Source organism: Cnephaeus nilssonii (assembly GCF_951640355.1).
Source record: "Cnephaeus nilssonii genome assembly, chromosome: 21".
Taxonomy (NCBI): Eukaryota; Metazoa; Chordata; class Mammalia; order Chiroptera; family Vespertilionidae; genus Cnephaeus; species Cnephaeus nilssonii.
This window is the reverse complement of record NC_137092.1, coordinates 38040965-38056503: the sequence shown is the minus strand read 5'-3', so window position 1 is coordinate 38056503 and position 15539 is coordinate 38040965. Positions and strand designations below refer to the sequence as shown.

Genomic DNA, 15539 nt, shown 5'->3' with positions numbered 1-15539 from the left:
ATTTTAGCTCTGTGAAGGTCAGTGCTATTGGGTCACAGAGTCAGTCCTGAAGATGAGGGAATCAATCATGGGAATCAGAGGCAATGCTGCGGGGGAAATGGAGCAAGGACACTGGGAGGAGGAGCAAGTGTCACGCAGTCCAAGGGGCTCACAGTTGCCTGACTGGAAGGCACATTTGGGATTCAAACGGCTCATCCATATCGTATCTGATTAGTCCTTTTTTGTTTGTGTGTGTGTTTAACATGACTAGGGAGAGAGGAGCTCCATCACATTAGGGAAAACTAATGCTCTGACACCAGGATGGTGATGGGGTTTGTATGTTGGGAAGCGGGTAGCACCAACACTGAAGAAATATGTTAAGGGAGCTGATGAATGAAGGGCAGCTATTGTTGGAGGAACTGAAAAGTCGGTGTCGAATGTTTCCGTTTTTTAAAGCCGTTTTGTTTGTTTGGCTTGGAGTTGTATCCGCTACCGCTTATGTAAGGGAACTTGCCAGCCAAGGGCTGGCCTGGCCTTTTGTTCGCTTTCAGTTTGGGGATTATTAGTCACAACTGCTTCTCCTGTTCTGGCTTCTATAGGCAGGTGGTGGCAGGAAGGCGAAACATAGAACCACAGATACCTATGCGAATGTATAGGCTTTTCAAGGGTGAATGGTAGACCTCTATCAGAAAAGACACATGTGGAGTGGCATGTGTAGACTTGGAGGGCTTTTATTCCTCCAAGGGTGTGTGGCCATGTCAGTTTATTAAGCAAATATCCAAAAAGTAACTGTTTTCCTATGCATTCCCAACAAGAAAATAAGGTCCCCTCACCACCACCTCTATTCCTTCCCCCTGTTCCTTCCTCCGTGATGCCTTAAGAGACACAGAGACCTGGGCCTTGGCTGGTCTGGATTAGACTTTGGCCCAGAAATGGGTGGAGAGACTAGGGCTTGCTCCGGAAACTAACCCGCTTCTACTCCTGCAGACAGTCAGCCCTGGACATCTGATGAGACGGTGGTGGCTGGTGGCACCGTGGTGCTCAAGTGTCAAGTGAAAGACCATGAGGACTCCTCCCTGCAGTGGTCTAACCCTGCTCAGCAGACTCTTTACTTTGGGGAGAAGAGAGGTAGGGCTGTCTCTCTCTGTGGGAACCGTGGGCTGGGGAGGGGGGTCGCAGCACCGAGGGGAACGGTCCCTGTACCCAGAGGCTGAGACAGGTGAAGGGATGGTTGTTTGAGGGAACAAGCCATGGGCTCCCCAGCTGGTTTCGGAGAAACTCCGTTATTACAGCTCTGACTTGGGCCACTCATGGTCTTATGGGGTCCTGGGTGGACTTTACCCCGAAGGAGCCGGAAGAGACAGCCTAATCTAAGGGTTGACCTGTGAGTCTCACAAGGAAGCCCTCGAGGTCCAACATACTTCTCTGAGGAGATCTGAGGCTGCTGTGACCAGTGGCCCGGGACAACGGCCTAAAGACTGTTGAAACTCGGGAGCAGGATTCCCCCCCGCCTGCCCCAAATCACACTATACCCCTCCCCCCGCAAAGAAGCTGACCTGGGGTGGGAGATAAACATGAAAGGTGCCAGTAAAAGCCTTGCTTCCCCCTCTCCCAATTCCCCGCTAGCCCTGCGAGATAATCGGATTCAGCTGGTGAAGTCCACGCCCCACGAGCTCAGCATCAGCATCAGCAACGTGGTCCTGGCGGACGAGGGCGAGTACACCTGCTCCATCTTCACTATGCCCGTGAGAACGGCCAAGGCCCTCATCACTGTGCTGGGTGAGGCTCCCCACCCCCAGGGTCACTGCCGCGTGCTCTGTGCAAACAAACCTCTCTGGGTGGGTCCCCCAAAGGAGTCTACAGCCAGGCAAGACTCCGAGCCTTTTGGAAAAGTTCAGCCCACGTTCCCTTTGCAATGGAACACAATGGAAAGAGCACGGACTTCTAATAATTTCTCCTCTCCTTACCGTTTGCTCTGGGACAAACCTCTTACTCTCTCTGAGCCTGAACTTCCTAACCTGTAACAGAAGGATGATGATGTCTGTTCCACCTAGCTCCCAAGATTATGTGAGGGAAACAGGGGAGGTGCGTGCAGCGTGTGATTATAATGTCCAGGTTGAATACCACAGTTGCTTACATGCTCTCATCCTATATTTTACCCTATATTTCACTTCTCTTCTTTGCTTCCTTGAGCTTCATACTTATTCTGTGGCCACCCCATTGGCCTCTGGGTTGTCAGGTCACATATAATGTATCTCCACACTACCATGCCTCCTCTCCCCCTCCCCCCCACCTCCTCACCCAGATTTTTCTTCCTGGTCCTTAGGTAGGAGATCAAAGAGAAAGATACCTAGTTTTCTACCCATCATAAAGCACAGTAGGACCGAGGTATCCTCTCCCCCAGAGAGGCCATCTGAGCAGGGAGAGCCAAGTGTAACCTCATGGCCTCTCCTTCACATCCTGCCCATCCCCTGTGCTTGGTAGGAATCCCACAGAAGCCCATAATCACTGGCTACAAGTCATCGTTACGGGAAAAGGATACGACCACCCTACACTGTCAGTCTTCTGGGAGCAAACCCGCAGCTCAGCTCACCTGGCGGAAGGGTGAGCAAGAGCTTCAAGGTAAGTCCCTCCTGCCTCGGGGTTACAGGAGGAGGTATGCTGGGAGGCGGAGAGAATGAGAGAGGGAGACCCTGCATGTCTGTGTACACACAAAGCATGATGGGAAAGGAAAAAGCGGGAATGACAGATATTCTGTGTACACTCATGGGTGTATGTGTGTACATATCTATTTCACAACTTTCTAAGTTTGTCAAAGTTGAAACTCACCATCTGTATATCTACAGTGGGGCCCACACACTATCTGTGTGTTAGGGCTCACTCTGTTTCTGTGTGTGTGTGTGTGTGTGTGTGTGTGTGTGTGTGTGTGTGTGTTTCTCTACTCTAGGAGAACCAACCCGAATACAGGAGGACTCCAATGGTAAAACCTTCACCGTGAGCAGCTCAGTGACGTTCCAGGTTTCTCGGGAGGATGATGGGGCTGACATCATATGCTCTGTGAAGCATGAATCTCTAGACGGAGCTGACAGATCCACCTCTCAACGCATTGAAGTTTTATGTATGTCATGGGCTTATGGGTGAAGACGAGTCCGGTATGAGATGGGGTGTGGGGAAAAGGAAAGTGGTGATGGCTGTACGTGAAGAAATAGGCACAGATACTTGGGTAGGTAAAAACAAAATGAGACAAGAGGTGGGAGGATAGGCCAAGGGTTAGCAAATTTGTTCCGTAAAGGCCCCAGTAGCAAACATTTTAGGCTTTGCGGGTCATGTGATCTCTCAACTACTTACCTCGGCTGTTTTTGCAGGAAAGTAGCAAAGATAATATGTAAACAAACAAACAAACATAGCTGTGTTCCAACAACATTTTATTTGCAAAACCATGTAGCTGGCAGGATTGGACCCAATGGGTAAGCTTGCCAAGCCCTGGTATAGGCCAGTCTGATGCAACCAGCTTGTAAGCTGTAGTGGCAACTACAGCAAATCGGGAGTCAGAAGATGAGCGTTCTAGTCTGCCCTCCGCTACTTATGAGCCATGTGATGCTAAGAAAATTGCTTCACCTCCCTGAGCTTGATTCTTTATTTGATAAATGAGAAGATGAACATGGGGATTACGAAGGCTTCTTCTTGATCTAGCTTTTGATTATTTCAAGAAAATGCAGGCCGTAGGAAACACAATCTCTCCGGCATCATTATTCACAGATCTTTTCCTAAGTTCTCCTCTATCTACCACAGCTCTTTGATTTTTCCTGGGATTCTGACCCAACGTGTCCAGGATCACCATCACTACTCTTAACCTTTCCCAGGATCCTCCTCCCTCCATGGAATCTGCCTTGAGGATGGACAGTGAACTTCCCTCCTCTCCTGAGGAAATTTGGACATTTGCAAACAGAGCTTTTCTGAGTGGCGGAACCAAGGGGGAAGGAAAATAAAGTCCAAAGCTGGAAGATGAAGAGTTGTAAAATAATGTATCTTTTTTTTTTCTAATTCATCTAGATTCTAAAGGCTGGGTGTTTTTCCAAAGTAATTAAAACCCTTAATCTCTTTCTTGTGGGAGATACAGGCCTGACCTGAGGGCCATTTAAGTCAATTGCTAAACTTGTTGCTGAAACGTGAACATGAGGCAGGTCTGGGGTAGCGTCACTTCCCATTTAGCAGACTCTCAATTTGGAAGCTGACGACCCGGATTCTGGCCTCTACTTCTGTGTCATTTTCACCAAAGCATGTCATCTCTTCGTGGCTTCTGCTTACTTCTCTGAACTTTCTTGAGGATAGATGAAACAATATCGAAAGAAGTGCTTGGTAAACTTGAGTTCTATGTTGCTATAATTTGCTTCTCTGATTGTTAGTGCTGAGGGTGAGGCCCCTGGCGTTGGGCTTCTTCCTCTGAGTCTGGGCCCGGGCCAGGGCTAAGGAAGCTCTCCCCTGTCGGAGTCCCAAAGACTTCTGTTAGGTACCGGCCATCTGGCCATTCCTCTCCAGGGAGCTTTCTGGCCCACCTGTGATCAGTGGTCAGTCGACAAATGCTGTACTCCAGGCACTATGCTGGAGGTTTCTGCGGGGCCTGCTTCTCTTTATCCCGTTTGATTTGAGTGAAACACGTTAATTAACTGGTTAAGCTTGGTTCTGTCTTAGGGGAAGCTCGGCCTCTTTACCTATTCTTCTAAGCCAGCATCTGGTTGTACTGTGCTCCGCGGCCGTCTGGACCTAGCCTCCCCAGCAGCCCTTTGGTGTCAGTGGAAGATGCCATTATTCCTGTGCAGAGCCCGTCTGTATTGTGTCAGCGCCTTTTTGCAGCCAAAATATGCCCCCCATCTCTTGCTGTTTCGAAGCTCTCACTTCATTTTTGGACTGACCATTCAAACTTCTGTTTTATTGTCTTCAACTGGTTTAAGTTCCCCTACAGAACAGAGAGGATGGAGAGATTGTGAGCTCAATAGTCAAGTTCAAGTGCATTTGTTCTGTCACAACTATGCATGAAGTCCCGTTTATGCGCTGGGCAGTGTGCGAGGCCCAAATGAACCGGTGGCACGCCTTCTCAGCTCTCTCTTAGACACGACTTGGGTCCTCACCAAGGACAGACCCTCCAGAGCCCTACCTCTACCGGGTGGCAGCACCAGTCCCTCCCACGTTCAATGGCAATAGCGCTCTTTGCTCACAAGACGCAGGGGGAGCCAAGTCTTGGTTCCCAGCCGCGTGGCCTCCCGAGGCATCAGGGGCGGAAGCTGTGGTGTGTGACAGGAGGCTCTGGAGATCGAGGCGATCTCCTGAACACTGTGGGAGCCTCGCATTGACGCCATTCCCTTCTCCACAGACACACCAACGGCGAAGATCAGGCCGGACCCTCCACATCCCCGCGAGGGCCAGAAGCTGTTGCTGCACTGCGAGGGGCGTGGCAATCCCGTGTAAGAGGAGTCATTTCCTGGCCGCCATACAGCTCCATCCTCTCAGCTCGAGATCTTCACATAACGTCTGCCTATCGCCTCCGTACTGCCTGAGCCTCTCATTTTCCCTGACACTAACAGCCATGCTCAGTTTCTACTGCAAAGCAGCAGAAGTGGGGAGCCCCCCCCACACCCCAGGTTCCCTGCGGTTCCCATAAGGAACCCCAAGAGGTCACCCTCCCCCTGCCTCTGAGCAGCTCAGCGTCTCTGGCCCCTAGAACCTCTCGAGCTTTCATCCAACAGCCCCCGACTTCCCTGCTCCGTTATTTTTGTTTCCCTTTAGCTCCCTGACCTATTCTCTTCTGAACTCTCCACAGCCCCCAGCAGTACCTGTGGGAGAAGGAGGGCAGCGAGCCGCCCCTGAAGATGACCCAGGACAGCGCCCTGATCTTCCCTTTCCTCAACAAGAGCGACAGCGGCACGTACGGCTGCACGGCCATCAGCAACCTGGGCAGCTACAAGGCCTACTACACCCTCAACGTGAACGGTGAGCCGCCTCCATTCCCCCCCCCCGCCCCCCCGCAGCCCTCTCTCCCCTTCTCTGTCCACCCTACACGCTCATCTTTCTGTCACCTGAGAGCACCCCAGATGGTGCTTTGGAGTGGACTAGAGGGACAACAGCCCCCCATTGGGGGCCTGAAGACTCAGCTGCAGATCCCCTCTGGAATGTGCAATAAGGAAAGTTCAGCAGGAGGTAGGGCTCTCCTAGGCCTTCGTTTCGCCATGAGGACTCAGTGGCACCGTCTCCAACCCCTGCGCTCACCTGGCAGCAGGAATAGTCATCCTGTGTTTACCCCAGAGCCTCTCACGTGTGGCTGCCGGTGCATGTCCCTTTGCAACAGGCTATTCTCAGACTTGCTTCATGACAGGGACAGAACGCCTACTCCTGCAGACCTGGGTCAAGGCAGGACCTGGAGATAAGTTTGTACTCTGTTGAGAAATAGTCGGAATCTTTTCCCAGATACCATATCTTCTAGAATCTAGAGGAACTAGGCGATTCTTCTTCTCTGACTTTCAAAGGTGCAACCATAAAACCCAGGTCAGGGGAAGAGACAAGCTAACGCAGAATTCCCTTATGGAGAGTGGGCAGGTGATTTAAAAAAAAAAATGTTTTTATTGATTTCAGAGAGGAAGGGAGAGGGAGAGAGAGACAGGAACATCAATGATGAGAGAGAACCATTGATTGGCTGCCTCCTATATGCCCCCTACTGGGGATGAAGCCCGCAACCCAGGCCTGTGCCCTGACTGGGAATCGAACTCTGACCTCCTGGTTCATAGGTTGATGCTCAACCACTGAGCCATGCTGGCCGGGCCAGGCAGGAGATTTCTTTTGCAGAACCCAATAGCAGTGGAGTGGGGTCATGCCAGAAAGTCTTATAAGCCTTTCCTGAGAATAGGGAAATGCATTGTCAGGGGAACATCGAGGCTCCCTTGAGTGAAACATCCATTAAAGCCGGCCTAATCAAGCCTGAGGAGACAAAGTAGGAAAGAGAAAATATATAATAAGGAGTCAATGAGGCATCAAGACAAGCTGAGTCGGTGGAAAAACAGCAGTTCTCCCACGGACAGGCTCCCGGAGACAAGGGACCTGAGTGTCTGGCTGGGGCGGATCTGACCCCGGGGCAGATCTCAGCATGCGGGGACGGTCTCAGCACAACAAACAGAGCCAGAAGCCTGGAGCGAGGACGGGCACTGAGGTTCGGTATCCACCCCCATATCTCCGCAGACAAGCTGGATGATGACTGGCAGCCAGAGCAAGTTCTTGTGCCCTGTGGTTGGCCTCTTGCTGGTCCTCTGTGCCCCGTGCTGGAAAGTGAGTCTTGTTTAAACTGCTTCCAGTGCTGACCCCTGATGGTGGAATGAGTTACTGCACCTTCTTGCAGGAACAGCCTCAGCAGTGCTGACTCCACCTGCCTGGAATGAAATGAAATGTCGTTCCTCCTAGAGACAGGGGCCTGCCGCGGAGGGCCCAGGAGGTCATGTTGCTATGGGAACCTGTTTGTCTAGGGAATTTCCGTTTCCCTAATCGCTAGGAAAATTACCCAGGATTTGTTTTTATTGTGGACTGTGTCTCACGGACTCCCCAGGAGAAGGGCAGTGGGTACCTTCCATGCTGCTTCCTGTCACTTACACCATCACACGCCTCCATCCTATCATGGAGCCCTGGGATCATCCTCTCCTTCCCTCCCGAGTGGAACATGAAAAACCAGAGCGTAAACGTTTTCTTTTTAAATAAGGCATAAGCAGGCACGGCGCTTAAAGCTGGCCTGATCAAGCCTGAGGAGACAAGGTGGCAGAGACAAAATATGGAATAAGGAGTCAATGAGGCATCCAGACGCAAGCTGAGTCTGTGGAAAAACAGCAGGTCTCCCATGGGTGGGAGTCACATCGATGCTGACGGTAATGTTGGACGACTCATCAGCACCGCGTCCTGGGCCTGGGCCCTGTCTTCCCGGGCATTTGGGACTCTGCCCTGGCTGGTCCTGTCCTGGGCATGCCTGGCCCCGCTGCGCGGTGGGCATCGATCCTTCATGGATGCTGCTATGAAGGACAGGATCGCTATCCGACGGCAGAGACATCGGCCATCCTTGGAGGCATCACGGCGGGACTGCCATAACGGAAATCTTCCACTTCCCACAGACCTGTGCATGGTGGGAAGGAAAATGCAGTCGCAGACCCTCCTGATGAGACTTGCTGGAGGGTTGGGTTTTGCTGGAACTCAAACTCCTCCGCCGGGGAGGAGCTCTGGTCTTCAGGACGGGGGTCTCCGTCTGTCACTTTTGTAAGGTGCCCTGTTCTGGGGTCCATCAGTCTTTTTCTGCTCCTTCTCTAATGATCTCAGGGCAAAGGGTTAACAGGCTGAGAAGCCCCTGTGGAGAATCCATCTCAGAATATCACGCGGACAGAAGAGTACGAGGGAGGGAGGATAGGGAAGGAATACTCAGAAAGCCCAGAGATTAGAAGAAAGAACTAGAGAAACAGAGGCAGACAGGGAGAGAGAGAGGAAGTTCAAGAGATGATGGAAACATTCAAGTGATGAACTTTGACTTTGTGAAGGTCAAACTTCAGGGCCATGAATTCAACTTAAAGGGTTAATTGGAGGAGATGTATCTATTCATGAGCACATTAATGCTTGTAGACATTGCTGTGTCCCACACACTGAGAAACGTAATAAGGCCCATCCCCTTGCTGAGCGACGCCACTCCATTGTCCCGGCCTTAGCCTGTGTTCTCTGCCGTGTGAGACTACGTGTGGCCAGGTCGGAGATGCTGGGGTATGGGGTTTCTCAGGCCTGACTGTGTGCATTGCCCCTACTCTCCAGACCCCAGTCCGGTGCCCTCGTCTACCAGCACCTACCACGCCATCATTGGCGGGATCGTGGCGTTCATTGTCTTTCTGCTGCTCATCCTGTTCATCTTCGTCGGCCACTACTTGATTCGGCACAAAGGTCAGATGTGAGGGAAGTATGAGGAGAGGTGGGCGCGGGGAGGGAGGCGGGTCTGCTCGGGGAGGCAGGTGGGAGCTGGCTGCAGGGAGGGCCTTCGGGGACCAGGCAGCCCCTTCGAGGTCTGAGGAAGAAGAAGGCAGGCGCCTCTGTAGTGATGGAGCCCCCAGGCCCCTCAGTGGAGCCGCACTGCTTTTTCATCATCCACAGAATCAAACCTTCCCACTCAGGCAGCTGCTGCTCCCACGCTGCTCCGCCACCAGGGCTCTCCGCCTTCAGCAGGGAACAGCGCAACTCTGCATCTTCGGGCCATGTCTCGATACTTTCCTGCCTTTCTGTCTGGCCTCATTTTCCTTGACCTTCGACCTCCTTGCCCCTGGTCTCCACAATGTCTCTTTTCTTGTTTCCTCTCTCCTATACACATGCCATCTCGCTACCCTCTCTTCACGTGCCTTCCTCTCAGATGTTCCCCTTGTAACTTCTAGCTGCAGCCAGACTACCCCGACTGACCAAGTGCTGGCCAGCTCTCTACTGCATTGCACATGGAGCCGACATGCCAATTTCCCTAGCACCACCTTACACACAGAGACATACACAAGCACACACATTATGCACACATGTAAATATGGGTGCACACATGCAGATACTTGCACATGCATGCATATCTACACACAGGCGTGTGTACACATGTATACACATGCATATATACACATAGACATACACAGACATACATACAGACACATGCACATCTACACACACGCACACACTTATTTTTTTGCCAGTATTATTGAGATTCTCTATTTAAAGGCAGCACTCATTAATTCATAGGGCTGCGGTCGGGGGAGGGATGTTGGCAGCAAATGCACGTTAGGTCTGATGGGGCGGAATAAAGCTCTGACCAGGAGTAGCGGGCCAGGAGCAGGGTGTGGGTGGGTGGGGGGGGGGCGTGGGCAGGGGGGCTTCAGAGGTTTGGAAGCTGCTCCTGGAAAGAGGAGCCTCTGTGCCTCCCTAGGAACCTACCTGACACATGAAGCTAAAGGCTCTGACGACGCGCCCGACGCGGACACAGCCATCATCAACGCAGAAGGCGGGCAGTCGGGCGGGGATGACAAGAAGGAGTATTTCATCTAGGGTGCCCGCTCACCCTGCGCCCCTGCAGGGGCCCCACGGGGACTTCTGGGGCCGTAACCAACTCGGACTTGTACAGAGCAACCCCGGGCCACCCTCCCGCTTGCTCCCCAGCCCCCACCCCTGTACAGAATGTCTGCTTTGGGTGCGGTTTTGTACTCGGTTTGGAATGGGGAGGGAGGGGGTGGGGAGGGAGGGCTGCCCTCAGCCCTTTCCTTGGCTTCTCTGCATTTGGGTTATTATTATTTTTGTAACAATCCCAAATCAAACCTGTCTCCAGGCTGGAGGGGCAGGGGCCCTGGGGCGAGAGGAGCAAAGCCCCTGGAGCTGTAGGAGGAGGAGGAGGGGGAAGAGGTAAGGACAGGACAGGAGCAGGCTGGCTTATGGGGGGGCGGGGGGCTCGGACCAGCCCTCCGTCCTCTGCGCAGAGCAGCTGCCTGGACTTCTCTGGAACGGGGAGGTTGTGAGCAGAGCGGGAGGGGGACAGACAGTGCCTCCCTGCTCCCCCTGTTCCACTTCCCTGGAAAAGGAACGAGTGGGGTCCCTGAGGAGGGTGACCTGCAGATGGCAGGCAGCCACGCAGAGACCCAGGGCGTCCCCATGGGGAGGACGTGGTCCCCTCCAGGAGGGATGGATTGGGAGAGACAGGATGTCGAGATGGCCCACCTGCCCTTGTCCCCCGGGATGTAGGAAGCCAGGCCCTTTACACAGGAGCTGCCCCTTGGGGGTCGCGGGGCAAGGCGGCCCCTCGTTGCTCCAGCAGCCAAGGACAGGCCCCTGTCCGCTCCCCTGCCCAGGGGCCCTCACGCACCCAGCCCCGGACTGTTGCTGGGCAACCACTCCTCTTATGGCATTGTTTACCAACTCCTCCTCCCGCCCTGTGCCCCTGCCCCTCCGAGTCCTACGCTGCCCCTCAGCCCGTCCCCCCTCCAGCAGCCAGGCAGATATAACCACAAAAACACTAAAAGGAGCTTCGCTGCGCTGAGCTGTTTCCTCCCAAACAAAGAAGATAATGTGAACTTTGTGAGTGTGTGGATGTGTGTGTTGTGTGCACATCTGTGTGTGAGAGAGGCAGCAAGCGGGTCCTGGCAGGTGGCGGCCGTGGAACCCGCGAAGGAGGGCCTTGGAGGAGAGGACTCCTAGCCAGCGGGGTGCCGCCCCGGCGAGGCTGTTTCATCCGGGCGTCTCCATGCCACCCCCAGTGCCCATCTGTCATGGAGAAAGCCGTCCCGGGATGTGTTCGTGCTCAGCTGTCCATCGAGTCTCACCTTAAAACACGGAGCATGACCCTCGGCCCCCGGTCTCCCTTCTCGGAGCTGTGGGGTCAGGGCCACGCCTTGCTGGGCGCCCTCGGCCTCTCCTCGGCCCCGACCCCAGAACCCCCACTGGCACTCCTGTGCCCGGTGAGCTGAGGGCTGGAGAGAAACGTCCCTTCTTCCCACCTCCACCCCTCCTTTCGATTGTCTGTCTTCCTCTGGGGCCGGAGCTGGTTGCCATAGAGATGAGTTGCTCAGGCTCCCTGTCCAGCCAGCCGCCCGGCCTCAGATCCCGGATGCCCCTTGGCACCGCTGTCACCCTCGCCCGGCATGTCCTCCCTGCTGACACCCAGGGGTGTGCACAGTGGGGGCAGCTGCATCCGCAGGCCTGCCCACCCCCCGGTTCAGGTAACACCGTGCGGCTTTTCCAGCAGCTGGTTAGGGCCCTGGGCGCCCAGCAGCCCCTCCAAGCCAAGGCTCTCCCCTCCCAGCAGCGGGCAGCCCAGCGCCCAGCCGGCCGGGCTCCTGTCTCCTAGCACCCGCTTCGGGGAAGTTGACTTTGCCTCTTTGAGCTGAATCACTCTGTCCATATTACACAGAAGCCATATTTGTACCGGGAGTGGGGGAAGAGGGATCATTGTGTTTGTGTGTCTGTCTGGGGTGGGGGTGGGGCCGGGAGCAGGGAGGGGACCGTGTATCTTTATAACCTTTCTAACTCTCCTATGCTAATCTCAGAGGGGCACCCTCAATATATCGGATCACCGTGTCGCTCGCTCGGCTGCCTCCTTCTTGCCGCTCTTGCTCCCGTGGGGATGCGTGTCTAAGGGCTGCTCGCCGGCATCCCCTGCGCCTGGTATTTCCAGGGGGGGCGTGGGCCTCGCCGGGCCCCTCTCCCAAGGGCATTCTGTATGGAAACAATACAGCTCTCCGAGGGAGAGAAGTGTGCTCACTCCCTCTGGCTGGGTCCTTGCTTTCCCGAGTGTCTGGGGCGGGGCATCCGACGGCTCCCCCTGCCTTCCACCAGACAGGAGGGGAGGAGGTGGAGGTGAAGGTGAAGATGCCACCGACATCATTCCAGGAGTTTCAACAGGTCCCCCAACTCGTTTCCACTCCCCCCGCGCCACTCCCCTCCCCCCCCCCCCATGGAAATCCTGAGCTAGTGTCCGGGGAGAGGAGGGGACGGTCTTGGTAAGGCACCCGGCCTCTCGCCCCCGGGCCTCCCTGCTCCACCGGCAGCGCCCCGTGGGGACGGGAGTTAAAACACCACGTGCCTCCTTGGACCAACGAAGCGGCCCCTCTACCTCCCCAGTCGGACTCGGACACGCCATTACTCATCTCTTCCAACGTCCAGGCTAAGTCTCCCTGACTGAAGAAGTAGAACGTGGGGGTGAAGGGGGGACGAATCAGCAGAGACCCTGGGAAAGCATCTGGGGGAAAGGGGTTACCTAAGAGCCGGCGTGTCGGCTTAGGGGTTCCGCCTCGGGAGACACTGTCACCACCTGGAGAGAAAGGGGCTCCCCCTTGCCACGAGGAGCCTGACACAGGGCTGAGGTCCCCGCCAGTGCAGCCGCTGCACAGCCTCTGTGTCCCCCACGGACTCAAATAGAGGTTCCGCCAGAGGCCACGGGCCCCTTGAAAAGATGCTCTACCTTCCAGCCCACGTGTTCTGCTTGTTCTGAAGGTGCCTTCGCCGCACCCCTAGGCAATGAGGCACACGCCCAGTCCCCCTGCAGGGGCTTCAGTAGGCAGCCCCCCTCCTCACAGTGAGACAGCCAGAGCCCGTCACCCGGGTCAGGTGTGTGCACAGGTACACAGCACACGGCACCCCACAGGTAAATGAGCCCTTCTCACACCCCGACTCCTACACAGAGCCCCCCCCCCCCCCCCCCCCAGCCCTCAGCATGGCAGGACCCAGCCCAGCACCACGAACACGCCTCTCGCAAACGTGGCTTTTGAACCCTCTTTCACTGGCTCTGGTTCAAGGGGTGGAGGAGCAGTGAGCGTCATCAGCTGCCTTTCCCTCCAACTTCCCAGCATGCCTCTTATCTCTGTCTCACACTTCACCCCTGGCCCCTCTTCCTTCCTTGAACCCAAGGAATCCTCCTTGCTGGAAAGCCCTTGGCTTCTCAGCCTCCCTTTCCACCTTCGGGAAAGTCCCCACCTTCTGGTCCCCACCTTCTTCCTTTTCCAAGTCCAGGACCCCACCAGTGGGATCCAACCTCAAAACAGGAAGCCGAGGGCCAATGCCCTGTGATGGGCCGCAAGCTTAGACAGGCAGTGGGCGTGGGGTAAAGGCTTCCTGCGTGCCCCCACCCCGTGCCACCCAAGGGCCCTGCCCAGAACTGATGGCCTTCATTAGTCCGGCGCTTATCTTGGAACCACAGCAGGTGACAGAGCTGCCCGGCCTCCCTCGCTGCCTGCGTGAGCCCAGCAGTGGCATGGGGAACTGCCTGCACCCGGTGAGTGTGGGGCGGAACACACAGCTCTGCCCCTCCTACCCCTCTGCCCCTCACCCGCTGTCTTTTTCGTTCTTTCCTTCCCTCCTCATCTCATATCCCTTCCCTCGTCTCCCATCTCTTCTTACCTCAGACTCCCAGGTCCCTATGTTTTTCCTGCTCATTTGTCTTTCAATCAGTACCATCCAGGCCCCTGGCTGCCCTCCCTGGGACTCCCCTGCCCTCCCTGGGACTCCCCTGCCCCCCTGCCCTCCCCTGGCTGTTCCATCCTCTGCCTCTGCAGGCTCCTCAGTCTCCACTGTGATGCCCTTTCCCACCAGCCCCACTGCATCCCCGTGTTCTTCACCCCAGGGTCCCCTCTGCCCCTCCCCTCCCCTCCCCTCCGGTCGCCTCTCATTCCCCAGAGACCAGCGGGGTAACTAGGTGTGTGATTGTCCCTCCGGGGACCCTCCAGGTGAATTCCTTCACCGAGGACAATTCCAGTCACCTTTCCTTTGAAGATGAGCCATTGGTGGATTTGAATTATTCCAATTATGGGAACTACGACTACTCCGAAATGGACGCAGCGGCCCCCTGCCACTCCTGTAACCTGCTGGATGAGTCCTCGCTGCCATTCTACGTCCTCGCCAGCGTCCTGGGCATCCTGGCCAGCGCGGCTGTCCTCTTCGCTCTGCTCAGACCCCTCTTTCACCGGCAGCTCTGTCCTGGCCGTCAGCTCCTCCTCACACAGTTAGCCGTGGGCAGCGCCCTCTTCAGCATCGTGGTGCCCATCCTGGCCCCAGGGCTCCGGGGTGCCCACAACACCTACCTGTGCCACCTGGCCCACTTAGTCTGGAATGGCTCCGCCTTCGCCCAAGCTTTGCTGATAGGCTGCCATGCCTGCCTGGGTCCCAAACTGGGTGCAGGCCAGGTCCCACGCCTCATCCTGGGGCTCACCGGGGGACTTTGGGGACTGGCCATCCTCCTGGCGCTGCCCATCACCCTGGCCAGTGACACCTCCAATGGACTCTGCTCCTTGGCATCCAGCCAGGGCGTTTTGAAGCTTCTGCACGCTGCCAACGGTTTTGCCATCTTTGTCTTGTTGCCGCTGGGTTTACTGGGAGCCAAGGGGCTGAAGAGGGCATTGGGCAGGGGGCCGTGTCCCTGGGTTGATGTCCTGTGGCTCTGGTTCATTTTCTGGTGGCCCCGCGGAGTGCTTTGGGGACTGGACTCCCTCGTGAGGTCCAGGTTCTTGGTGCTGTCGTCCTGTCCGGCCCAGCAGGCGCTGGACCTGCTGCTGCCCCTGGCGGAAGTCCTGGCGATCCTGCACTGCGTGGCCGGGCCCCTGCTCCTGGCCTTCTTCTGCCTCCGGGCGACGCGCGCGGCCGTGCCCTCCTTGCCCCTCCCAGCAAGACAGTCCTCTCCTCCGGACGCCCCGGGAGGCAAATCTTAGCTCCCTTCCTCCCTGCCGGCCTGAATTAAAGTCTGTGCTGCCTTTGTGAAGCTGGTGGTTTCTCACTTTGTCTGGGGATGGAGAGGAGAGGAAGGAAAATGGGGAGAGAGAGCGCGACGGAGAGAATGAGTTCACGCCAGGTTGGCCTGCTGGCTTCTGCTTCTCCAGCTGGCGTGGCGAGTAAGTGGCTGGTGTGCAAACATCCTCAGGGCACACAGGTGTTTTCTCCAGGTGTGCGGGTGCCGCCATCTCTTCCACGGGGGAAGAGAAGGGACCAGAACAGGAGGGGAGCAGCTAAACCTAAACACCCAGAAGAGATGGCTTAGCAGGTAAGGAAAGGAG

At 55.7% G+C, this 15539-nt stretch overlaps 2 protein-coding genes across 3 annotated transcripts in view; both read left to right on the top strand.

The window, feature by feature from the left end:
• CADM3 (cell adhesion molecule 3) overlaps window positions 1-12493 on the top strand; it is a 31351-nt gene extending 18858 nt beyond the window's left edge. The window contains exons 2-9 of the mRNA XM_079760749.1: window positions 967-1107; window positions 1606-1758; window positions 2464-2601; window positions 2927-3097; window positions 5351-5441; window positions 5798-5967; window positions 8803-8928; window positions 9938-12493. Coding sequence (XP_079616875.1) covers window positions 967-1107; window positions 1606-1758; window positions 2464-2601; window positions 2927-3097; window positions 5351-5441; window positions 5798-5967; window positions 8803-8928; window positions 9938-10056 — 1109 coding nt within the window. The 3' untranslated portion in view covers window positions 10057-12493. The remainder of the gene's footprint in view (window positions 1-966; window positions 1108-1605; window positions 1759-2463; window positions 2602-2926; window positions 3098-5350; window positions 5442-5797; window positions 5968-8802; window positions 8929-9937) is intronic.
• Window positions 12494-12601: 108 nt separating this feature from the next.
• Window positions 12602-15233, top strand: ACKR1 (atypical chemokine receptor 1 (Duffy blood group)). 2 transcript variants are annotated; one of them, XM_079760747.1, is made up of 2 exons: window positions 12602-13768; window positions 14220-15233. In XM_079760747.1, exons 1-2 carry the CDS (start codon window positions 13655-13657, stop codon window positions 15195-15197), a joined length of 1092 nt encoding a protein of 363 aa, XP_079616873.1. In that variant the 5' UTR covers window positions 12602-13654; the 3' UTR covers window positions 15198-15233. The 2 variants fall into 2 exon arrangements, with proteins under 2 accessions (XP_079616873.1, XP_079616874.1); XM_079760748.1 differs by having other exon boundaries at window positions 13681-13768; window positions 14266-15233.
• The last annotated feature ends 306 nt before the right edge of the window (window positions 15234-15539 follow it).

Coding starts and splice junctions, on each gene's coding strand:
- ACKR1 (XM_079760747.1), top strand. CDS start 13,655: ATGGCCTTCATTAGTCCGGCGCTTATCTTGGAACCACAGCAGGTGACA. Junction 13,769..14,219: donor TGGGGAACTGCCTGCACCCG/GTGAGTGTGGGG, acceptor GGGACCCTCCAG/GTGAATTCCTTCACCGAGGA.